We start from the raw sequence: 25,214 nt of genomic DNA on the forward strand, positions 1-25,214 counted from the left end.
AGAGCAGAATTGAGCACAGGGAGGAGGTATGTGAGCTCCTGCTCTCAGCAAGAACTTACAGGCCACCTTACCTGGGTGACCCCGCTGCCAGCGTTCGGCCCAGGGTCACCATAGAGGCCATAGAGATCACTGACATAATGCGAGTGCAACTGCGTTTAGCCAACCTTAACAGAGAGGGAGCCCCTTCCCTCTGCAAGCCGATCGATGTTGGTGTCACTATTGACAGTGGCATTACAGGGGTTAAACACCTGCGATCAGTCATATATACCTATCTATATATATATATATATATATATATATATATATATATATATATGTATAGATATACTGTAGATAGATAGATATCATATAGTGTCCCCCCCCCCCCCGAAGATCACGCCAACCCTGGGAGGGAGCTCCCAGCGGGATCGTCACTCTGCAGTATCTGGGAACCCACCTCCTGTGGCGCCGTGCATGTACAGCAGATGTTGTGAAGGGGTTAAGGAGGACCTGTTAGCAGGTCTAAAATGTCCAGTTTTTGCTCTTGTTTAATTTTCTGCTCCTGTGAGTATGTCATTTAGGCTATGGTCACACCATCAAGTATTCGGTCAGTATTTGACCTCAGTATTTGTAAGCCAAAACCAGGTAAGGAACTATCAGAGAGAAAGTATAATAGAAACACATCACCAATTTTGAATTTTTGACCCTGGTTTTGGCTTGCAAATACTGATATGAACCATGTTGCATTATACAACAGGATCAGTGAGATCTAATGAAATGTTGGCGATTATTGGGCAGTTCTGGAAAAACATATACATTTTTGGTGTAGGAGTAGAGAAGACAAATAAGGAGCTGGCATAATATCTGCTGCTACCACTTGGAATTGAATCAGATGAGGTTCATAATTTGTTATCTCTGCTCAGTCTTCTTCTAGTTTTGCTAAAGTTCAGATTATTTTGCAATTCTGTGTGAGAAACATTTTCAGGACCATTGAAATTTAGGCATTTCAATTCAACCAATATAATGCACCAATGTATACTGAAGTTAAAATACTGTTTTGTAATTGCTGTTTTGTAGATTTCTGTTTTCAAGCCACTGACAGCTGTACTCAACACACCATTTTCACTAACAAGAGGTGAACAATGTATTATAGAAGTCGGTTTATTTAACTCCTTGAAAGAAAACTTACAGGTATGTTTTTCCTTTTTTAACACTTTTATTTACTAATAGTTTTTGCCATGTCTGTTCATTTCACTTCAACACCCACAAGCAAAATTGTAGGTTAAAAACATGGTCAGCTTCATTCAAGAAAAAGTGCCACTGTGATGACCTTAGAATAGATCATCAATATCAGATTGGTGGGGCTGTGACAACCCGGCACCCCCGTTGATTAACTGTTCTCAGTGCTGGCAGTTGAATGTGCTCAGTTACCTAGCGGAACTACCCAGTTCTGTCAGCTATATAATGGCCACAGGGGGTGCTGAGTATTGCACCTCACAGATCTGATATTGATGACCTATCCTAAGGATAGGCCACCAATATAAAAGTACTGGGCAAACCCGTTAATGCTTTCAAACTTGTCTTATGAAGACCAAAGTCTAGGAGAGGTCTAGAGTGTTATTTGCCCTTAGCTATCATTATTAATTATAATTATTTTCCCTTATATGTTTACAGGTTGTGGTCACTTTGGAATCCAACAATTCATTTGACATACTTATACCTAATAACAGTGCAGGAACTGTACCAGGCCAATATAATGTGACTGTTCAAAGTGAAGCTGGAACTTCTGTTCTGTTTCCAATAAACCCCAAAAAACTGGGTAACGTTACATTCAAAGTGACAGTGACATCAAAAGCATCTTCAGAAGTTTTAACCAAAACTATTCTAGTGAAGGTAAAATATATACTTTATCCACATCCTGGTGGCGAGTTCTGTAAGGATTTTATAATGCTTAATAAAAAATATATACCAACTTCTTGTGTACTTGTTCTACAGGCTGAAGGAGTGAAATACTTCTACTCACAATCGGCTCTCTTGGAGCTTAATACTACAGTGAAGACTGCATCAAAGAACTTCTCATTTGCATTCCCTAGTGATGTTATAGCAGACACCATAGAAGGGTTTGTCACAGTTGTTGGTAAGAAGTTTTTAACATTAAAGGGAACCTGTCAGCATGATTTTGTAATGTAAAGTATAGACATTGCTATAAGGGCGTTGTAACAGTAATTAATTAAATTGATACCTTTGGTGAAGAAATCTGCTTTGTGGTTCTTATTTAATCACCATATCAAGTTTTCTGCTAATTAGATTTTGGTGCACAGGGGCCGGACTGTGTTCTGGGTCTTCTCCTCCCTGTCTGTGATTCCCGGCCCCTCCGCCTGCCTCCTCTGTTTGCAGAGGAGAATTTAAACAGAAGAGGCAGGTCACGGAAAAAACAGTGACTTGTCATTCAAAGACTGGAGGAGGCAAAGGCCCTGTGCACTGAAATAAAGTGGATTTCTTTGGTTTCAAGCTCATTGTAGTAACATAGCCTTAGGCTACGTACCCATGATGAGTATTTGGTGAGTTTTTGATGTTGCATATTTTCCGCAGCATTTTTGCCCCTATTCGCTAAGTTTGGTTACTTGCATTTTATTTTTCATTGCATTTTAGAGCGTTTTTACCACATTTTTGACATTGTATTTTTTTGTCTCTTTTTTGTAATGTCACAAATTAAGTAAAACTACTTTGTTTTTGTTACTTCCTGGTATTTAGTTGTAACAAAACATTATTGATACAATCATGTGTGGATCACATGCGGTTTTTGTGGTTTTCCACAGCGGAAACGCACAAAAAAAGGCAAGTGTGGGTTTTTTACCTGTGGATTTTCTGCATCTAATGCAAGTCTATGGGGAAAATCCAAACATAAAACTCAGCGTACCCGCAAGAGAAACTGACATGTTGCGGATTTCAACCATGCACCACAAGCAAAATGGGCATTAGATTTCTATAAATCTCTTCCATTTTTCTGAAACGCTAAGGACCTGTGTTTTTTTTTGTGCAGTGGAAATATACAGCACCAAAAACTCATCATGGGAGCTTAACTGAAAACACCTCAAGAGATTTCTTTAATACGAATTGAATCTTGTTACTATTGGTACTTTTACTTTTATAGTTTTCAAAGCCCTTTTAATAATGTCTTCCTTTCTGCACTGATGCACCTCTGAAAATATTACATACTGGTACGTCCTATATTATGTACCGATCTATGGAGCGGACTCAGGAGCTGAACAAGGTCTATGTACAGTGGATGTGGCCTGGAGTACTACTTCAACAGGCACCCAGCAGCCCTTGTCTGAGAGGCGTCCTCATACAATGGCAGCTGGGCGCCTGTTGAATTAGTACCCCTGTGAAGCTCAGCCACAGACTAGGCTTCATAGTAGTCTGTTTTCTTATATACAGTGCTGCAATACTGTACTATTACAGTTTATAGAACAAATGATTGCAGGCTCAAGTCCCTTAAGTATTTTTAAGGTTTAAATGCATAAAAAAAACATACAAATTTCAATCATCTACCTTTTCCCCTTTCAAAGTATAAATAATAAAAGCATAAAAAGTATAATCCCCCTTTTCACCATTAAAAATAAAAAAATAAACATATTTGGTATAGCTGCATCTGTAAAAGTATAAAATTATTTAACTCCTCCTAAGTTAAATACTCTAAAGCAATATTTTATGGCATAATTGCCATTTTTTAGTCACTTTGCCTACCCTATTTTGTACCAGCAAAGATATCAGCTTACCACACAAAAAAACAAGCCCTCATACAGCTCTATAAACTGAAAAGTGATCATTTTATTGGTCTCTGATTGGCTGCAAAGATCAGGTGACTTGAGCAGCGCATCATCAGAAATACATCAGCATGCTGCTCAAATCCGTTGGTGAGGATCACTTTATTTTTTACAGCCACTGAAAAACTTTTCTTTTCGGCTTGACAACCTAATTAAATAAAGAAAACTGTACAAGTTCGATATCGCCCTAATTGTACTACTGAGCTTGAGAATCATATTTCCAAGTCACATTTATTGCAAAATTAATTCCATTAAAACGTAACTCTAAAACAATGGCATTATTGTGTTTTTTAACCATCTCACCGCATTTGGAACTTCTATTTTCCAGTCAATTTGTATGGTAGAATGAATAGTGCCAACATTCAAAACTACAAAACAATACAAAAAACTAACCTCCATACAGCTATGTCTATGAAAAAATAAAATACTTATGGCTCTTGGAAGAGAGGTAGTTAAAAAATTACATGAAAAAATGAAAAATTGCCTGATCGTAAAGGGGTTACAGAGGGTTTCCACTGTAATCTAAAAAATGGCTATATATTAGTAAACTGGGAGAGCAGAAGCAAAATTTCAGTATTTATACAGGGTGGTCCAAAAGTAGGTGGACAGAAAGTGTAACAAGGTTATGAAGGGGGAGATTTATCAAACATGGTGTAAAGTGAAACTGGCTCAGTTGCCCTAAGCAACCAATCAGATTCCACTTTTCATTCCTCACAGACTCTGGAAAATGAAAGGTGGAATCTGATTGGTTGCTAAGGGCAACTGAGCCAGTTTCACAGATCTAGTTTTCACAGATAGATCTCCCCCAAATCTGTTTTCTTTTCAGATAATTCAGATAACACATAATGGCAAATAATTTAAATACAGAACAAAGAACATGGATTTTAACAGGGTATTGGAAATCTCAAAATGCTGAAACCATTAGAGCAAATGGGTTGAAACATTTGGTACTCAAGCCCCAAAGAGACAAACCATTTACCGCATTCGTGACAAATTCAATGCCACTGGCTCAATCCTTAATGCTCCAAAAACTGGTCGACCCAAAACAGTCTGTACAGAAGATAATAAACAACTTGTTGCTGAAACATTTGTTCAGAGTCCAAAAAAGTCCACCAGGAGAGCCTCTTTGGGAATTTCACGAGCTTCTATCATGCGAATCCTGAAATCTATTGGGTGGAAAGCTTATCGTCCACTTCTAATTCATGGTTTATTGGAGGATGATCCAGACAGGCGGCTGCAATTTAGTGAGATTATGCTTAATGAAATTGAAGAAAATCCAGTAATTTTAGATAACATTATGTGGAGTGATGAAGCTTCTTTCAAATTATCCGGCCATATTAACAGACATTGTATTTACTGGTATAATGAGAACATGCATTTAACATTAGAGCAACAACTAAATGAGCCTGGTGTCAATGTTTGGGGTGGTTTTTCAAGTTTTGGTGTTTTAGGACCAATATTTTTTGATGGAACAATCACAGCAGATAAGTATCTCAAAATGCTAATGAATCAAGTTGTTCCCCAGTTACAACAACAGCCTAATTCAAATTACCTTTATTTCCAAGATGGGGCCCCTCCACATTATTCAAGAGTAGTCCGCGAGTATCTTGATGAAACATTTCCTAATAAATGGATTGGCCGAAGAGGCCCACTTGATTGGCCGGCATGTTCACCAGACTTGACCCCAATGGATTTTTTCTTTTGGGGAGTACTCAATGACAAAGTTTATAGTCAAAAACCAAAAAGTGTCAGTGATTTGAAAAATTACATAAGAGATGCATTTCAAGAAATTAATACCCAAAGAGACTTGTGCAAAAAAGTTTGTCGAAGCGTAAGAGGCGACTTCAAAGCTGTGCAAATTGTAATGGAAAACAGTTTGAGCACCTGCATTGATAAAATTGAAGGGCTTTTGTATTATTGTTCAGAATAAAATGTAATTGTCAATGTTATGCTTGTGTTAGTATATATAATTTTATATATAAATCAAAATAAATGTTATTATTTTCTGGCCACCTACTTTTGGACCACCCTGTATGTTTTATGTGCAAATTTTTTTTTGCAGTAGTAATAGCAAGTGCAGCCAAATTGATCATCACTCTACTTCTCAACTAAGTGATGGTAAAAACAATACTTTATTAATAGGACATTCTGACTAAATGATGCTTTGCTCACAGCTCCTGAGAATCTAACTCAAAAGTGTCAGCCAATATGACTACATTTTTCATTTTCTCTATTTTGCTAAAATGCAGATAGCAAGTAAACAAGGTTTGACATTTGGTCTTCTGATTTACTAATATAAGGACATCTCTATTAGTTTGAAAACTCTTTTAAAAGGATTGTACAAGATAACACGAAAGAGATTGTGTGAGATTGTATTGTCCGTAAAGGAAAGTGCACTTAATGAGAATAATGTCATTTACATGGCTATGGCTAAATCCAATATATGCTATTTTTTTTTTTTTTTTTTAACAGGCGATGTCCTTGGACCTTCAATAAATGGACTTGAATCACTTATTATGATGCCATATGGATGTGGAGAGCAAAACATGATCAATTTTGCACCGAACATCTTTATACTATTATATTTAACAACAACTAACCAGCTTAAGCAGGATACCAGGAACAGAGCCATAGAATATATGGAGCGAGGTAATTTTTCTGCAGAAGAATAATGCTTACATTGGGAAAATCATTTTGTTTAAAGCACCACTCCAGCGCTTTTTTTTTTTTATTTCACGGCTAGAGTGGTGCAACTAATCTAAGTTCTCTGATCCAAGTACTATACTCACCTGTCGCTCTTCTCGGCGCTGCTTCAGTACTTGACTGCCATCTTGTAACCGCAGCTTCTGACCATATGGCCCCTCCTTCCTGGTATACATGGCTCTCACCCCCATCCTAGTATACATGACCCTCATTCCCATCCTGGTATGCATGACACCCCAATCCCCCATCCTGTTATGCATGGCACCACTTTATCCCCCATCCTGGCATGCATGGCACCCATTGATCCCCCCCATCCTGGCACGCATGACACTCCTTGATCCCCCATCCTGGTATGCATGGCACCCCTTGATCCTGGTATGCTTGGCACCCCTAGATCCTGGTATGCTTGGCACTTTTAGATCCTGGTATGCTTGGCACCCCTAGATCCCCCATCCTGGTATGCATGGCACCCCTTGATCCTGGTATGTTTGGCACCCCTTGATCCCCCATCCTGGTATGCATGGCACCTCTTGATTCTCCCATTCTGGTATGCATGGCACCCCTCGATTCCCCTATCCTGGTATGCATGGCACCCCTTGATTCCCCCATCCTGGTATGCATGGCACCTCAATCCCCCATCCTGGTATGCATGGCACCCCTTGATCCTGGTATACATGGCACCCCTTGATTTCCTCATCCTGGTATGCATGGCACCCCTTGATTCCCTCATCCTGGTATGCATGGCACCTCAATCCCCCATCCTGGTATGCATGACACCCCTTGATCCTGGTATACATGGCACCCCTTGATTTCCTCATCCTGGTATGCATGGCACCTCAATCCCCCATCCTGGTATGCATGGCACCCCTTGATTTCCTCATCCTGGTATGCATGGCACCCCTTGATTCTCTCATCCTGGTATGCATGGCACCTCAATCCCCCATCCTGGTAAGCATGACACCCCTTGATCCTGGTATACATGGCACCCCTTGATTCCCTCATCCTGGTATGCATGGCACCTCAATCCCCCATCCTGGTATGCATGACACCCCTTGATCCTGGTATACATGGCACCCCTTGATTTCCCCATCCTGGTATGCATGGCACCCCTTGATTCCCCCATCCTGGTGTGCATGGCACCCCTTGATCCTGGTATGCTTGGCACCCCTCCATCCTGGTATGCATGGCACCCACTGAGCCCCATCACGCTGCCAACAAAAAAAAATAAACAATCATACTCACCTCCTCTCTCCTCCAGCGCTGCATCCCGCTCTGCTGCTGACACTCTCACTGTGTGAGCGGTGCATGGCAGGGCGCGCATGGCGTCCCTGCAAAGCGCCCTCACACAGTGAAGTGCTGTGTCTGAATAGTCACTGCTCCCCGCACCGGGACTGTGTGCGTGGGGAGCAGTGACCATTCACTCTCTTCAATAGTTGTCACACTGTAGCCGCAGCGCGGCTCCTGCTTCCGCTCTGCGGTCAGTGTGCCCTCTATTAAAGACCATGAATATTCACTATAACCCATGGGAGTGGGTTGTAGCAAATAGTCATGGACTTTAATAGCGGGCACACAGATGCAGAGCGGCAGAAGGAGCCGTGCTGCGGTTACAGTGTGCCGGCTATTAAGGAAAATTAATATTCCTTTATCTCCACGCCCATGGGAGTGGGGAGCAGGGAATATTCATTTTCTTTAGCAGCGGGCACAGGGTAGGCTGCAGCAGGTGGCTGCTGCCTCCTGTTCTCCGTTCCTCCCCCGCTGACACTCCCCCTAGACCCTCCACCACCCACAGCCAAACATAGGTGCAGACTATAAGACGCACCCACCCCCATTACTCCAAAATTTTGGAGGAAAAAAGTGCATCTTATAGTCCGAAAAATACGGTAGTTCAAAGTTCCAGATGGGGAACATAGCGGGAGACGAGACTAGCTCTCCCCATACCGCCGTAGTTGATTGAAAGGTTTTTCCAATGTGTGTGCATAGGGAGAGACCTGTGAATCACCTGTATTGATGATAGAAATAGTCAACTGGGGGTAGCACTAGACTTTGACTTTAAGCTATATTTGATCTGGCGCCAGGTCATCTAACTGTACTGTATATTTGCTGAAATGACAGAGTGTTTTAGACTAAAACATACATGGCTGCATTCATCCAGCCAGGTCATGATTCATGCTGCCTGTCGTTTGGGGTAGCATGAATCAGTTGACAAATTTTAAAAGGAGTCTGTCAGTTTAATGTACTTGCCTAAGCCAGTGGCATGCTACTATACCAGACCTGGGCAAAGTGCACAACCTACATCTAGCTCTTTACTGTTTCTGTCCAGCCAACATACGGGATAACCAGTGACCCGATTTCACTGGTATTTGCATCCTCTTAAGTAAGTCAGTCGGATGTGGGGTGAATATGTGTAAGAATTATACAATTTGGCGAGCTGTAGAGTTATCATACTGTCTGAGAGTTATGGGGTCCATCGTACTGTGTGGGTTACTGAGGGGGCATCATTCTGTGTTGCAGGCTGTGTGTGGAAGACTGTGTTGGTGGCTGTTACGAACATCATAAAACATGTGCAGGGCTGTGAGGAACATCATACTGTGTGTGGCGGCTATGTGGTCCATCATGCTGTCTATGGGAGGGTGATTATACTATGTAGGGAGCTGTAGGACCATCATACTATATGGGGGTCCATCATACAGTGCTGTGGAGCTGTGGGGATATTCATACTATGTTGGAGGGCAGTGAGGGGATCATACGGTGTGTGTGGGAGCCTGTGGGGACATTCTTTTGTTTGGGGGGCTGTGTGGATATAATTTTGTGTGGGGGGGGCTGTTGAGGTACAAGGGTTGAATAACAGGAGAATATGATTTATAAAGTTAATAAAAAGCAGTCAATTATTTGGTGTTGGTTAGCGGCTAGTGGTAACGTGACACGTTACAATAACATCAGCTGTATCATGTTTTAGCAGTAACAGCTAGTCAACAAACTTAATTCTGCTCAATATTAAGGGATACAATCAATATTAATGTAAAATGATAATTATTGTAATTAAATTGTTTATATTAATATTGATCAAAATTAATTTAAGCCTATAGGTTTAGCCCTCCACTACCGCCCACAACTATGAAACCTTTGCGTAATTTTCACTTCATGGCTGAGTTGCTGTGGTTTTTAAACGTTTCACTTTTCAATAATACCACTCATAGTTAATCGAGGAATATTTTGGAGGGAAAAAAATGTAATGACCAGACTTGTTATAAAGGTAGCTTCCCATTACAAGACCACACTCAAATTCAGCAAACTCTTTAGAACGATCTATTCTTTCTCAAACATTTTTAAAAGAAGCAATTTATTGAATAATTAAACACGTCAGTAACAGTGTCAGAAAATAAAGTAGATTTGGAACCAATCAAGGAATTTAAGTGGTACACTTTAGAGATGCTTGCAGATAATAATGTTTCTTAACCAACAGATTGCATATATATGACTCGCCCCCTGGGCCATGGGGTACCCGGAACCGGGCTTCTGTGCCATGCTGGGGGTAGTAGTGGCAACCCGATCCCGTGGCTCAGGGTGGTCAGACCAAATGCTGTGGCAGTCTATTTATAGAGTTATGAATGTCCGACTACGCCACCCGTGGATTGCGGTCAGGGATGACCACCACTGCAAGGCGGACCGCTGAGGCTGGTGTTGGTATGCAGCACAGGGATAGGATAACTCCCCATGGGAAGAGTGTAGCCTCAGGGCAGCGTATGGGAGTGCTAGGGGTGATAGTGCAGGCCGCAATAGTAAGAGTGCAGAGTCCTCTTCAAACAGTCCAGGGTCTTTATTGTAGGTATTATTACTGACCCAACAGGAGTACCGAGTAGGAGTGGGCCTGGGTATCTGAGAGCATTCGGGTGAGCCCCACTGGTCAGGGTGAGTGTGTAGGCCTACTGTTCTCTCTATGCTCTTGCTGACTATCCGCCTTTTCGTGGTGTAATAGCCCACGTCCCTGAGCTGGCCGTGTACTTCTCGCCTGTATGGCTTGCGACTCGGGCCTTGGGTACCTTTTGCTTTCTCCTCGCTGTACTGGTCCCTCTGTGTGGCGGAGCCTCCAGGCTTCTTAGGCCAAGGGACCTGAAATCCCTCGCGGGTTGGTTCTCTGCTGCTGGGCTTGCAACCCTGACAGTCTCGGACCCCAATGTCCGGTTGTGTGCTTTTCTCAGCCAGGACCGGCTCTCGTTGCCTCTGTCCCTAGCTCGCAGTTCCTCCTCTGCCTCACGGACTCCTCAGCTGCTGCTGACCTGTCCCTCCCTCCTGCTCTCAGACACAGCCTTTAATATTTGTGGCATCCAGGCCTGGGGTGACCCATTCCCCCCTATTAAAATTTAGTACTCCGGGACTAAACAGGAAACACAAATACAAGGTAGAAACAATAACATATTTACAAGTGCATTTTGTCCTTAAGGTCACGGCGCTTCCGTGACCGGGTGTCCATATCACCCAACAAGGTGAAGTTTTCCACAGTGTGGGGACCAGTCCCTATAAACCCCAAGTTCCTGGCCTTGGGCGTGGCGGCAAGGTAAAAGCTAACTACTTTGGACCACAAGGGAGCCACGCCGGACAGGTTTTTCTTCCGTGGTCATCTTCGAAAGATGGCACCAGGTGCAACTATCTACATGGTAGTTCCGGTTATTCACCGTCCATAACCTGTCAGTCCATTGTATCTAGGAAAACTGGAAAAACATTATTAATAACCAGGGTACAAACATAAAACATTAAATATATACACTGTGCATTTAGATCTTCCAGCGAGCTGGTACTTGACCCCTAGTGCTCCGGGTTGACCTCCGTAACCCACTGTCTGGTGGTGGTCTACCCTGGCTTTCCCCACTATCATTTAGGGTACAGCTACTAGCTGGGTTCACAGGCAATGCAGGCAGCTGTCTGCGGGTCCTTTGGTTTACCGCAGGCATGGCAGGCTCACTGTCAGCAGAGGGTTGACTCTCCTGGGCTGCTGGCATGGGTTCTTCTGCCTCCGGGGCTGCTTGTCCCTCTGATTCTTCCTGCTCTCCTGTAGGCTCCTGCTGGGTTGGTTGAAGGAAATGTAGGACGGGTACCACTATTGCGTCATTTATCCGAGTCCAGGACCGGGGAAACTCTCCAAGAACTGTGCTGATCATTTCTTCCTTGTCCTCTGCGGGTTCAAGGTCATCTTGATCTTTTCTTGCACTCTGTAGTTGCTCGGGGCACCGTTTTAGGTGGTCTCTGGAGACGGTGCTAGTGGTTTCTCCTCCATCCTTGGTAATTACACATACCTTCGGGTTGTTGTGGTCGGACTGCAGTACTGTATACGGGTCGCTCTCCCACTGGTCATCTAGCTTGTGAAGCCTTCTCTTCCGCTTCAGGACCTGCTCTCCAGGTTCCAGGGGACCAGCAGGGGCGTGTTGGTTGAAGAGCCTCTCTTGCTTTTCTCTCGCTTGAGCCAGACTCCTCTCCACACTCTCCTGTACCTTTTTGTACTTTAGCCGCCGTTCCGTATCCCAGTCCACGTCTGGGGAGGTGTCCTCGGGTGTCAGGACTCCCATCTCCAGGTCCATAGGCAGCTTACCTGGTCTTGCTCGCATCAGGTAAGCCGGAGTGCAATTTGTAGCATTCACCGGGATAAGGTTGCATAAGTCTATCAGGTCTGGCAGCTTCTCCGGCCACAGGCTGCGCTCTTCCAGGGGCAACGTCTTGAGGAGATCAATGATGATATTATTCATTTTCTCACACAGCCCGTTGGTTTGCGGGTGGTAAGGTGTTGTCCGAATCTTCTTACAGCCGTAGAGGTTGCAGAACTCCCGGAATACTTCAGCCTCAAACGCTTGACCTTGATCTGTCAAGACCTGTTCCGGATACCCGTGTGGATGGCAGAAGTGTTGCTGGAAGGCTCTGGCCGCTGTTTGGGCTGTCAGGTCTTTAACAGGAACCACCACCAGGAACCGGGAATAATGGTCCACAATCGTCAGGGCATAGACATAGCCCGACCAGCTTGGAGCCAATTTCACATGGTCCAGAGCTACCAGCTCAAGAGGCTGCCTGGTGACGATGGGCCTCAAGGGTGTCTTCTGGCTGGTACGGTCCTTCCTTCTGAGGTGGCATGGGCCGCAGTCCCTGCTCCATTTCTCTATGGCCCCTCTCATACTGACTCAGTAGAACCGCTCTCTCAGTAGGAACTCCAGTTTCTTCCACCCGAAGTGTCCCGCTCTGTCATGGTAGGCCTCCAGGACCATTGCTGCATCTCGCCTTGGGACCACTACCTGCCAGGTCAGCTCGTGCGTCTGGTGGTTGACAAGCCTTCTGCACAGCTTACCCTCGTAGAGGAATAGCCTGCTTTTCTCCTTCCATAATTGCTTGGCTTCCTCTGGAGCATCCGGGCCAGGGCTAGCGTCTGCCTGGGTTAACAGGTCCTTCACCAGGCGAATTGCAGGGTCACTATCTTGCTTTTCAGCCCAGCCGTAGTGGGGTAAGGGATTGAACATGACGGTGGTTAGGTCTTTGTCTCTTACCTGGTGAGAATACTGAGTGGCCCCATACCCGTGGAACGCAGGGAGCTCTACTTCCTCCAGCTCTTCCGAGTCTTCTTCTCCTTCAGGTAGGTGGGGCATTTTTGATAGAGCGTCTGCGTTGGCGTTGGTTCTGCCTGCCTGGTATTTGATGGTGAAGTCATAATTGGATAGCCGGGCCATCCACCGCTGTTCTAGGGCACCTCCTAGTCTTGCATTGTCCAGGTGTGTCAGCTGGTTGTTGTCCGTGTATACAGTGAACTTTGCCTAGGCCAGGTAATGCGTAAACCGTTCTGTGACGGCCCAAACCACTGCCAAGAATTCTAGCTTGAAGGAGCTGTAATTCTCCGGGTTTCTTTCAGTGTGCCTCAGCTTCCGGCTTGTGTACGCAATCACCTTTTCTCTGCCCTGTTGGTTCTGCGACAGTACGGCTCCCAGCCCCACATTACTGGCGTCTGTGTGGAGGATAAAAGGCTGGCCATAATCAGGGTAGGCCAGGATCTCATCCCCCATGAGGGCCATCTTCAACTGTCGGAAGGGCTCCTCTTCCGGCTTGTCCCACTGGAAGGGTGGCATTTGGCTTCTGGTCTTAGATTGCCCTATCAGGAGGTCCTGCATAGGGGCTGCCATCTTAGTGAACCCGGGGATGAACCTTCGGTAGTAGCCTACCAACCCGAGGAATTGCCTCACTTCTTTGATGTTAGAGGGACTTGGCCAGCTCTCGATTACTGTAACCTTGTCGGGGTCGGGGGCTACTCCCTCTGCACTCACCACGTGTCCTAGGTACTGTACCTTCGGTTTCAACAGGTGACACTTTGAGGGTTTCACTTTCAGGCCATAGCCTGCCAGGGCTTCGAACACCTCGGCCAGGTGCTTTAGATGGTCCTCGTAGGTCTTCGAATAGACAATAACATCGTCCAGGTAGAGTAGGACCGTCTCAAAGTTTCGGTGCCCTAGACAGCATTCCATCAGTCTCTGGAAGGTCCCGGGTGCGTTGCAGAGCCCGAAGGGCATACAGTTGAACTCGCTTAATCCCATCGAGGTGGTGAAGGCGGTCTTCTCCTTGTCAGCCTCTGCCACAGGAACCTGCCAGTACCCGCTAGTAAGATCCAAAGTAGAAAAGAAGTTAGCTGATTTTAGTGCGGCTAAAGACTCCTCTATCCTAGGTAACGGGTACGCGTCTTTATGGGTGATACGATTGACCTCTCTATAGTCCACGCACATTCTCATGGTGCTGTCTTTCTTTTTTACCAAAACTAAGGGAGCTGCCCAGGGGCTACAGCTATCTCTAATGACCCCAGCTTCTTTCATTTCTCTCAGCATGCCCTTTGCATTCTGATAATGTGCAGGAGGTACAGGTCTGTGTCTCTCTTTTATTGGTGGGTGGCTCCCCGTGGGGATGTGGTGTTCCACTGCCTTTACTCGGCCGAAGTCTAGCGGGTGCTTACTAAAAATTCTCTCGTACTCCTGAACCACCCGGTAGACTCCTTGTTTTTGGTGCAGGGGAGTGGAGTCAGCCCCCACATGGAGTTTCTGGCACCAGTCCTCCTTGTGTTTCTGGGAGCCATTATCCTCCACCGATGGAGATGGAGGCAAGGGTTCCATGACCCTGATTGCATTGTGTTCAACAGCAAACAATTTGGCTAATGTAGCGTATCGGGGCAAGTGTACTTCCCTTTCCCCAATGTTTAGAATGCGGACGGGCACCCTCCCATGGTGGACATCAACCACCCCCCGGGCTGTCAAAATGGTGGGCCTGCTGTCTGAGTACACGGGTTCTACCATGGCTTGGTAGTCTCTGCCTCTTAACCCAATTGCAGTCCGACACCAGATCATCATTTCTCTTTTGGGAGGCATGGCAATGGGGAACGGGTCGCTCATCCTCACGCTACCGATCTCACCACCAGACAGTTCTACCTGTTGCCGTCTCATCAGGGCTCTTATCTCTTTCTGGAGGACCCTCTGTTGGCTGGAGCTCGCATTCATCGCCACCTGCTGCAAAATTACAATTACTTCTGAAAGACAGTTTTCAATCACATTAGTACCCAAGGTTATTTTAGGGTGACTTTCTCGACGGTCAATGTCTACAATGATCACTCCCTGTGTCGGCAGTTCAACCTTACCAATCTTGATGGTCATCTCTCTGAACCCCACCTGCGGCACGGGTTGGCCATTGCTGGCGATGATGCTTAAGTCATCGTCTGGATAACGGGTTATATCAGCGTTACTCCAGTACCGCTTGAAAAGTACGTAAGGGATGGTAGTCACTTGGGACCCGGTGTCCAGCAGTGCACTCATGGGGATACCGTCCAGTACCACTGGTAAAACCGGGCATCCCCCCACGTACTTATCGCACAAATTAGATGGCCCTAGTGACCTTATGCCTGGGGGTTGGCCCTCTGCCCCAGGTCGGACCCATTTAAAGTACAGTACCTGGCTATGTGTCTTGGCTGGCTGCAACGGCGGCAAATCGGCTGTCCATCCTCAGTGTAACGGTCGGCGGGCCTCCCTCTGAACGACGGGATCCTCCTCTGTCGATGCCACGGGACATCCTCTGGGCTGGAAGCCAGCTTGATTGGTCCTGACGGGTCCATCTGCAACGACTGTACGGTCCTGGTCAATGCAGCCACACTCTTTGTTAGTTCTTGGACCTGATTGTGCAGGTTTGCAGGCTGGGATGGATTTAGGGCCTGCGCATCAGCCCCCACAAGGTCTGCGGGGTAGGGCGACGCCCCCTGGTGGTAAGTGACGGCAGGGCGCCGGGAAGCTACACCGCCACCTGGTGCGGGTTCTCGGAGCACCCGGATGGCCCTATCTTTGAACTGTGCAAAAGTCAAATCGGGGTTCTGTAGGGCCATCAGGCGCAGCTGGGTTCTGTGGGCGCTGGACAGCAGACCTTCTATGAACTGGTCAGTCAACAGTTTATCGGTGTCCTGCACGCTGCCAGGGTCAGCTTGTTTGATTGCTCCCAGGGCTTCTTGCAGGTTTAAGGCATAGTCTCTGATACTATCTTGGGCTCGCTGCTTACAGCCATAGAACTGCATTTTGATTTCTGCTGAGGTACGGGTGTCAAAGGTGTCCCGCAGACGGGTCAGAACCCCCTTTACAGTCCTTTTCTCCTCAGCTGTCCAAGACTTTACCTCCCGCTGGGCCGCACCAGTTAACTGCCCTATTAGTATGCTTACTTTCTGTTCTTCTGTCAGGGGATAAACTTTGAACAGGCTATACAGCCTTTCTTTGAAGTCGCCCAAGGTATGCGACTCGCCGGCATACTGTGGCAGCCAGGCCGCTCCGGGGATATAGGGCATGGAGAACGGCATCACAGCTGCAGCGGCCACGCTGGTGGTAGAGGGTCCCTCCGCGTCCGACATCTTGCCCCCCCCCTAGTTAACCGTGGCCTACCTTCCGGCGATCCTGTTCTGTAGGCCGCGGCTCCGCTTGCGCTGCTCTGGGCGAGGACCTTGCGTCGCGTCCTGGTGACATCAGTGTCGCTCTCTCTCCTTCCAGGATCTTGCGCAGCGTCTCAGCGTAGGGCGGAGCTTCAAGTCTTGTGCATTTTTGACGTCCATGCCCCTCTTCTTCCCGCGCGGCATCCCGAAGATGGCGGGAAACGGCTCCGAATGGCGGGAACCTTCCTTTTAAGGTACGTATAGGGTCTTTTTCAGGCATGCAATACCCGTTTATGGCGGGTTGGTCACAATCCTGCCGACTACACCAAAGCTGACTCGCCCCCTGGGCCGTGGGGTACCCGGAACCGGGCTTCTGTGCCATGCTGGGGGTAGTAGTGGCAACCCGATCCCGTGGCTCAGGGTGGTCAGACCAAATGCTGTGGCAGTCTATTTATAGAGTTATGAATGTCCGACTGCACCACCCGTGGATTGCGGTCAGGGATGACCGCCACAGCAAGGCAGACCGCTGAGGCTGGTGTTGGTGTGCAGCACAGGGATAGGATAACTCCCCACGGGAAGAGTGTAGCCTCAGGGCAGCGTATGGGAGTGCTAGGGGTGATAGTGCAGGCCGCAATAGTAAGAGTGCAGAGTCCTCTTCAAACAGTCCAGGGTCTTTATTGTAGGCATTATTACTGACCCAACTGGAGTACCGAGTAGGAGTGGGCCTGGGTATCTGAGAGCATTCGGGCGAGCCCCACTGGTCAGGGTGAGTGTGTAGGCCTACCGTTCTCTCTATGCTCTTGCTGACTATCCCCCTTTTCGTGGTGTAATAGCCCACGTCTCTGAACTGGCCGTGTACTTCTCACCCGTATGGCTTGCGACTCGGGCCTTGGGTACCGTTTGCTTTCTCCTCGCTGTACTGGTCCCTCTGTGTGGCGGAGCCTCCAGGCTTCTTAGGCCAAGGGACCTGAAATCTCTCGCGGGTTGATTCTCTGCTGCTGGGCTTGCAACCCTGACAGCCTCGGACCCCAATGTCCGGTTGTGTGCTTTTCTCAGCCAGGACCGGCTCTCGTCGCCTCTGTCCCTGGCTTGCAGTTCCTCCTCTGCCTCACGGACTCCTCAGCTGCTGCTGACCTGTCCCTCTTCTCTGAGAACCCTTCTGGACACTTCAGAAGTGGGTTCTGGTCTCTCTAACCCTGTCCCAGTTCCAGCTTTTATAGGGGCAGACTGCTCCCCCTTCTGGCCTGGGACAGGAGGCGCTGCATGCTAATGGTCCCTGACCAGGGAACCTCCCTCCTGCTCTCAGACACAGCCTTTAATATTTGTGGCATCCAGGCCTGGGGTGACACATATACTGATAAGAATAGTATCACTCCCAGTGGCGTACCATTAATAGCGTCAGACCACGCCACCGTTAAGGGGCCTGTGAGTCGGAGAGGTCCGGTGCCAGTGCCGGCATTGGGGTCCCCCTGCCTGTCAAGGCATGTTCAACTGTAAAGGCATCCAGGGCTACATGGAGTCATTATACAGTTTGCAGGGCTTTATGGGTTTATAACACAATTTACAGGGCTATATGGCGAACATTATACAGTTTGCAGGGCTATGTGGGGCCATTATACAATTTGCAGGGCTATGTGAGGGTCCAAAAACAGTTTGCAGGGCTATGTGGGGGCCATTATACAGTTTACAGGGCTATGTAAAGGCCATTATACAGTTTGCAGGGCTGTGTGTGGGCCATTATGCTACTTGCAGCGCTAGGTGGGAGTCATTATGCAGTTTGTAGGACTACGTGGGGGCCATTATACTATTTGGAGGGCTATGTGGGGGCCATTATACTATTTGGAGGGCTATATGAAGGGCCATTATACTATTTGGAGGGCTATGTGGGGGTCATTATGCTATTTAGAGGAGTATGTGGGTGCCAATATACTGTTTGGGAGGCTTGTGTGGGCCATTAGACTGTTTGGAGGGCTAGTGGGGTCTATTACACTGTATGCGGGCCATTATGCAATGGCGGCAGGCGAGCATGTTGTGTACCACAACCATGATGATATATATAAATTGATGGCTTTATATTAAACTTGTGGATTAATGTGAATACTGTGTAGACTGCACATTAGAGAGATAACACTATATACTGCACTTGCACTATATTGATTGAATGCATATATGTCTGTTGTATGATAGACTATTTATAATAAAATTATTGTTTCTCTCTTTCATGGCACATATATAGCTATGTTATATACTGATTAGATTTTTTCCTCTGGCTTGTAAAAACTCTTGTTTGATATTGTCTGTGGTATTCGCACACGTTAAAAACGGATTGTTTTGATGCATATTATACTACTATTTTCCCTACCACTCTTTCTGGTCACGTATTGTTCATCTTATCATCAATATTTTTCGCTATGCTGTAAGTTACATACTACTAAACACCTCTGTATATTTTTTTATACCCACAGGCTATCAAAACGAGCTGACTTACAAGAGAGGTGATGGTTCTTTTAGTGCATTTGGAATTAACGATCCTTCTGGAAGTAGCTGGTGAGCATTATCTACTTTAAATGTTACAATGAATTACATTTTTAAATGGATTTTAAACCATCCATATCCAAGAACAAGACAGAATTTTATAGAAAAAAATTTCAGGTAATGAACATTTTACTCTAGATGCTCATAAAAATTATGGTCCCGATTCATCATTTAAGTTTTTTTTAAAGAAGCACTACCATCAAAATTGTTATCCTCTTAATATATTGCTGTCATCATATTATATAGCACTGTGTACTTACAATTGCTAATTTTGCCCTCCAACCAGATAATTCTTCTCTTTTCCATGAGGTCTATAACATCACATAATTAAAAACAGACTAATTGAATTTTTCTAAGTTGTATGTAGAAATAGGAAGTATCTTTCCCTCCATGAATCATCACTGCAGAAGTCCCTGGGAGGGGGGAGGAATTGAATAGCTGGGTCAGGAATTAAAGAGGGGCACGACTCATGCAAGGAAGAGACTTTCTATTTCTACATAGAGCAGAGAAAAGAAGACTTAACTGGGTAGAAAGACAAAATGAGTAATTGTAAGTACACAGTACTAATGTAATAATTGTACTATTGTAATAATATGATGATTGCAATGTATGAAGAGTATAAAAACTTGGATGAGAGTTCTTATTTTAGTCACTTTCCTTTTTGTCTTGTGGTATTAGTTGCAAATTCATAAACATGGCACACATAATTCATCAATTTTGGCACAAAGGAAAAAAAATAGGATTTTTTCAAGTCTCGTGTTTTTGTGACTTACGGTGCCAAAATTCGCATGCTGGTGCCAAAAGTCCCAAAAATTGTTTAACAGCTTTGGCACTCTCAGAAGTGCACTAGGTGGAGACTGGAGTGAAGTTGCTCCAAATTTTCAAACACTTTGGTAGTGCTACACTCCACCCACAAAGCGTAAAACAAAATAAAACAGGTGAGCACATGTAAAAAGGTGCATAAAAATATTAAATTGGGCGCAAAAACAAAAAAACAAACAAAACTAGACAAAAAAACAGGCGCAAAGTTAATGATAAATTAGGACCTATGTGTTTTTAATTGATTGATCCATATAGTTTTATTTCGCCATTGATAAAGGCATGATAAGGAAATGTCATTCTTCTACTTCATTTTATAACAGACTGATTTCTGATTTCTTTATAAATGTTATCGATTTATTATGTTTCTATTCAGTCTTATCCAGTGTTTGAACTTGTCATGATCAAGGCTCATACAGTACAGACCAAAAGTTTGGACACACCTTCTGATTTAAAGATTTTTCTGTATTTTCATGACTTTGAAAATTGTACATTCACACTGAAGGCATCAAAACTATGAATTAACACATGTGGAATTATATGCTTAACAAAAAAGTGGGAAACAACTGAAAATATGTCTTATATTCTAGGTTCTTCAAAGTAGCCACCTTTTGCTTTTGTTATGCACACGCCCGGACTGACTGGCGTGTGCGGGTGTTGTGGTTCCACTGGACCATGGACCGGAGAGTGCCTGGAGGGGCGTGACTAAGTATCTGGCCGATCCGACCAAGGTGGCACGACGGCATACGACGCCAGTGCACCAGGGAGAAAGCGGGCAGAGGGACCAGGTGCTACTCCAGGTCAAACTCCGGACACGGGGGTTGACCCACACTGGGATTACTGGAACAGGAAGGTTAGGCTGGCACAGACTGGTGGATGTAAGCAAACACGGCAGGTATGCAGATGGGTGGATACAGGCGAGTATGCAGGCAGGGAGGTACTGGCCGAAAGGACGGGCTGGAGCACAGAGAGGTTAAGGCCCAGTACAGACTGGGTCACAGAACCGCAGATGCGGTAGACAACCACAGCAGAGAGGGAACGCCCGAAGCGGTGGGCAAGAACAGAGCAGGACGGGGCTGCAGGAGCAGCGAGCACAAGCAGGGCAGGACAGGACTGCCGGAGCAGCGGGCAGAAGTAGGGCAGGACGGAAACCGCAGAAGCAGTAAGCAGAATAAGAGCAGAGCAGAAACCGCAGGAGCGGCAAGCAAGGCAAGAGCAGAGTGAAAACCGCAAGAGCGGCAAGCTAAGCAGGAGCAGAGCGGACACCGCAGAGCGGTAAACAAGGCAGGAGCAGAGCAGAAACCGCAAGAGCGGCAAGCTAAGCAGGAGCAGAGCGGACACCGCAGAGCGGTAAACAAGGCAGGAGCAGAGTAGAAACCGCAAGAGCGGCAAGCTAAGCAGGAGCAGAGCGAACACCGCAGAGCGGTAAACAAGGCAGGAGCAGAGCAGAAACCGCAAGAGCGGCAAGCTAAGCAGGAGCAGAGCGGACACCGCAGAGTGGTAAACAAGGCAGGAGCAGAGCAGAAACCGCAAGAGCGGCAAGCTAAGCAGGAGCAGAGCGGACACCGCAGAGCGGTAAACAAGGCAGGAGCAGAGTAGAAACCGCAAGAGCGGCAAGCTAAGCAGGAGCAGAGCGGACACCGCAGAGCGGTAAACAAGGCAGGAGCAGAGCAGAAACCGCAAGAGCGGCAAGCTAAGCAGGAGCAGAGCGGACACCGCAGAGCGGTAAACAAGGCAGGAGCAGAGCAGAAACCGCAAGAGCGGCAAGCTAAGCAGGAGCAGAGCGGACACCGCAGAGCGGTAAACAAGGCAGGAGCAGAGCAGAAACAGCAAGAGCAGCAAGCTAAGCAGGAGCAGAGCGGACACCGCAGAGCGGTAAACAAGGCAGGAGCAGAGCAGAAACCGCAAGAGCGGCAAGCTAAGCAGGAGCAGAGCGGTAAACAAGGCAAGGGGATAGGACTCTGTTCACAAAGAACAGACGGAGAAGGAAAGGCAGAACCAGAAGCACGCACAGTACTTACATAGAAGTAGCGAGCGTACACTAAATTCACAACAGAGGTACAGAGACGACGAGAAGGAATTTAGGAGCGGGTTCAGACTCTGCAGAAAGACGCAGAAAACAGACATAGAGGGAAAAGGGAGACAAGGTTAAAGTAGAAACGAGGCACAGACAACAGGGAACAGAGGAACGGGAACAGAGACAGCAAGGCAGGAACACAAACAGGACTCTGTTCAGACGGGAACAGATACCGCAAGGCAGGAACACAAACAGGACTCTGTTCAGACGGGAACAGATACCGCAAGGCAGGGACACAAACAGGACTCTGTTCAGACGGGAACAAATATCGCAAGGCAGAGACACAAACAGGACTCTGTTCAGACGGGAACAGATACCGCAAGGCACAGACAGGCAGATCTAGGAATACAGCCCCTAGAAGGCGAAAGAACAGGCAAGAAGCGTGTTCACAAGAACAGACCACAGTTCAGACACAGAACTGGAAAACAGGCAGGAAAACAGGATAGGACCTGGCATGTCAGAGACAAAAAGCCAACTGACAAGAAACAATGCTCAGGCGCCATCTTGAGGAAGAAGGTGGTATAAATACCCAAAGATGGACAGCAATAGGCTGAAGGTGCAACAGGGGCGTGTCCGCAGCAGGTACAAGAAACAGGAAGTTCAGCGGGCGTCGCCCTATGCAGCCAAAGTGGAGCAGAGCAGAGCACAAGGAAAGAAGCCAGACCAGGAAGCTGGGCGGGAGATGAAGTTTGCGATCTTGCATGATGAGAGATGGAACACCATGCAAGAACGCCGCCAGGTATGCTACAGTACCCCCCCCCTTACGCCCCCTCTTCTTCAGGCCTGCAAGGACCTTCCTCAGGGAATTTGGGGGCCAATCCCTCTCTTCAAGGAGATTACTTCTATTGTCCACAGGAGGAGACAAAACTGGTCTCATAATCTGGATGGCTAGGATGCGACTTCCCATCCAGCCATCTTCAGCAACAGATGAAACGGGTGAAGTACCAGAAACAGCACACAAAAAATTCTCTCTACATTTATTTTTAGGCAGCACCCCAAAAAGTTCAGGAGACAACTGGAGGTCCTCTGCCGGGTTGGAGGGGTGCAGAGACTCGGGGGTAGCCTCTGCTTCGGGGTACATCTTGTCAAGCTCACAGGATGAAATGGGCAAAGTATCAGGTACAAGGTGTAGAGAAGACACTGCATCTTTGTTATGTGGTGGTACCCCGGAGGATTCAGGAAACAACTGGGGGTCCTCCGCCAGGTTGGAGGGATACCGAGACTCGAAGGTAACCTCTGCTTCGGAGTACACAAGGTCAGACTCACTGGAAGAAGCGGGCGAGGTATCAGGTACCGAGTAAAGGAGAGTCTCTGTCCATTCGCTATCAGGTAGCACCCCGGAGGGTTCAGGAGACGACTGGAGGTCCTCCGCCTGGTTGGAGGGGTGTAGAAACTCGGGGGTAACCTCTGCTTCGGAGTACACTAGGTCGGACTCACTGGAAGAAGCGGGCGAGGTATCAGGTACCGAGTAAAGGAGAGTCTCAGTCCATTCGCTATCAGGTAGCACCCCGAAGGGTTCAGGAGACGACTGGAGGTCCTCCGCCTGGTCGGAGGGGTGTAGAGACTCGGGGGTAACCTCTGCTTCGGAGTACACTAGGTCGGACTCACTGGAAGAAGCGGGCGAGGTATCAGGTACAGAGAATAGGAGAGTCTCTGTCCTTTCGCTACCAGGTAGCACCCCGAAGGGTTCTGGAGACATCTGGAGGTCCTCCGCCTGGTCAGAGGGATGTAGAGACTCGGGAGTAACCACCACTTTGAGGCACCCATTGTCAGGCCCACAGGACTGAGCGGACGAAGTATCGGGTACCGGGTGTAGTGAAGTCTCTCTCCAATTGTCATCGAGTGGTATCCCGGAGGATTCAGGAGGCAACAAGGGGTCACCCACTGGGGCTTCTCCGGGATACAGGAAGATGAAGCTTCAGTAGGGACTTCAAGGTTGGGGTCAGGAGGTCTCAGGGAGGACAGACCCTGGCGTGACGGCTTGCCTCTGCGTCTAGCATGTCTGGACTGCCTCTTGAGGTTGGGAGCAGTATTCCGGAGAGTGTAGTCATCCTGAGTGGATTCAGGGCAAGCAACAGTCTTTTCGGGCAGGAGAACTTGTGCGCTACCTATGCACATTACCCGTCGGGGCTGCTCCGGGATACAGGGAAGTGAAGCTTCAGCAGGGGCTTCAGGGTTAGGATCATCGAAAGCCAAAAGGAAGGCCACCAGGAAGGCCTGTAGGTCAAGAATGATAGGATCCTGTGCTTCCCATAGGGGGTTGATCCATTCCAAGGCATCACCCGCTAGGTTGGACATTATAAATCCCACCTTAACCTGATCAGAAGAATAAGCATTAGCATAGAACCGGAACTGCAGCAAGCATTGCCACACAAACACACGGCATTGTTTTGGATCCCCGTAGTACCGTGGTGGATCGGCGGGAGCAGGTGCAGCTTCAGCAGGGACTCCAGGGTTGGGGTCATCGAAGACCATTAGGAAGGCCACCAGGAAGGCCTGCAGGTCAAGGACGATAGGATCCCAAGCTTCCCATAGGGGGGTGACCCACTTCAAGGCATCCCCCGCTAGGTAGTCAATTATAAATGCCACTTTAGACCAATCAGAAGGAAAAGAAAGAGGGTAGAACTTGAAGTGCAGAATGCATTGCTCCACAAATGCACGACTTTGTTTTGGATCCTCATAGTACTGGGGCGGATCCGCAGGAACGGGTGCAGAAAGCTCCATCTGGACGGGTGCGAAATTAGCCTAGAACTCAGCTAAAGAAAAAAAAAAAAAATTTATTTATTTATTTTTAATGCACGTATTAGCTGGAAAACGTCTCAGGGAGCGAAGGCCGTGGGGCTCAACGGGAACCATGGCCTGAGCATGCTGTTATGCACACGCCCGGACTGACTGGCGTGTGCGGGTGTTGTGGTTCCACTGGACCATGGACCGGAGAGTGCCTGGAGGGGCGTGACTAAGTATCTGGCCGATCCGACCAAGGTGGCACGACGGCATACGACGCCAGTGCACCAGGGAGAAACCGGGCAGAGGGACCAGGTGCTACTCCAGGTCAAACTCCGGACACGGGGGTTGACCCACATTGGGATTACTGGAACAGGCAGGTTAGGCTGGCACAGACTGGTGGATGTAAGCAAACACGGCAGGTATGCAGATGGGTGGATACAGGCGAGCATGCAGGCAGGGAGGAACTGGCCGAAAGGACGGGCTGGAGCACAGAGAGGTTAAGGCCCAGTACAGACTGGGTCACAGAACCGCAGATGCGGTAGACAACCACAGCAGAGAGGGAACGCCCGAAGCGGTGGGCAAGAACAGAGCAGGACGGGGCTGCAGGAGCAGCGAGCACAAGCAGGGCAGGACA

General features: G+C 47.3%; 1 protein-coding gene across 1 annotated transcript in view; it reads left to right on the top strand.

The window, feature by feature from the left end:
- LOC141259483 (CD109 antigen-like) overlaps positions 1–25,214 on the top strand; it is a 275,952-nt gene that overhangs the window by 147,546 nt on the left and 103,192 nt on the right. Inside the window, exons 21-25 of the mRNA XM_073675568.1 lie at positions 1,057–1,170; positions 1,654–1,872; positions 1,975–2,116; positions 6,282–6,458; positions 18,888–18,969. Coding sequence (XP_073531669.1) covers positions 1,057–1,170; positions 1,654–1,872; positions 1,975–2,116; positions 6,282–6,458; positions 18,888–18,969 — 734 coding nt within the window. The remainder of the gene's footprint in view (positions 1–1,056; positions 1,171–1,653; positions 1,873–1,974; positions 2,117–6,281; positions 6,459–18,887; positions 18,970–25,214) is intronic.

This window comes from Phyllobates terribilis, unplaced genomic scaffold (assembly GCF_046119375.1).
Source record: "Phyllobates terribilis strain yellow unplaced genomic scaffold, ASM4611937v1 Scaffold_3__8_contigs__length_932513732, whole genome shotgun sequence".
NCBI lineage: Eukaryota > Metazoa > Chordata > Amphibia > Anura > Dendrobatidae > Phyllobates > Phyllobates terribilis.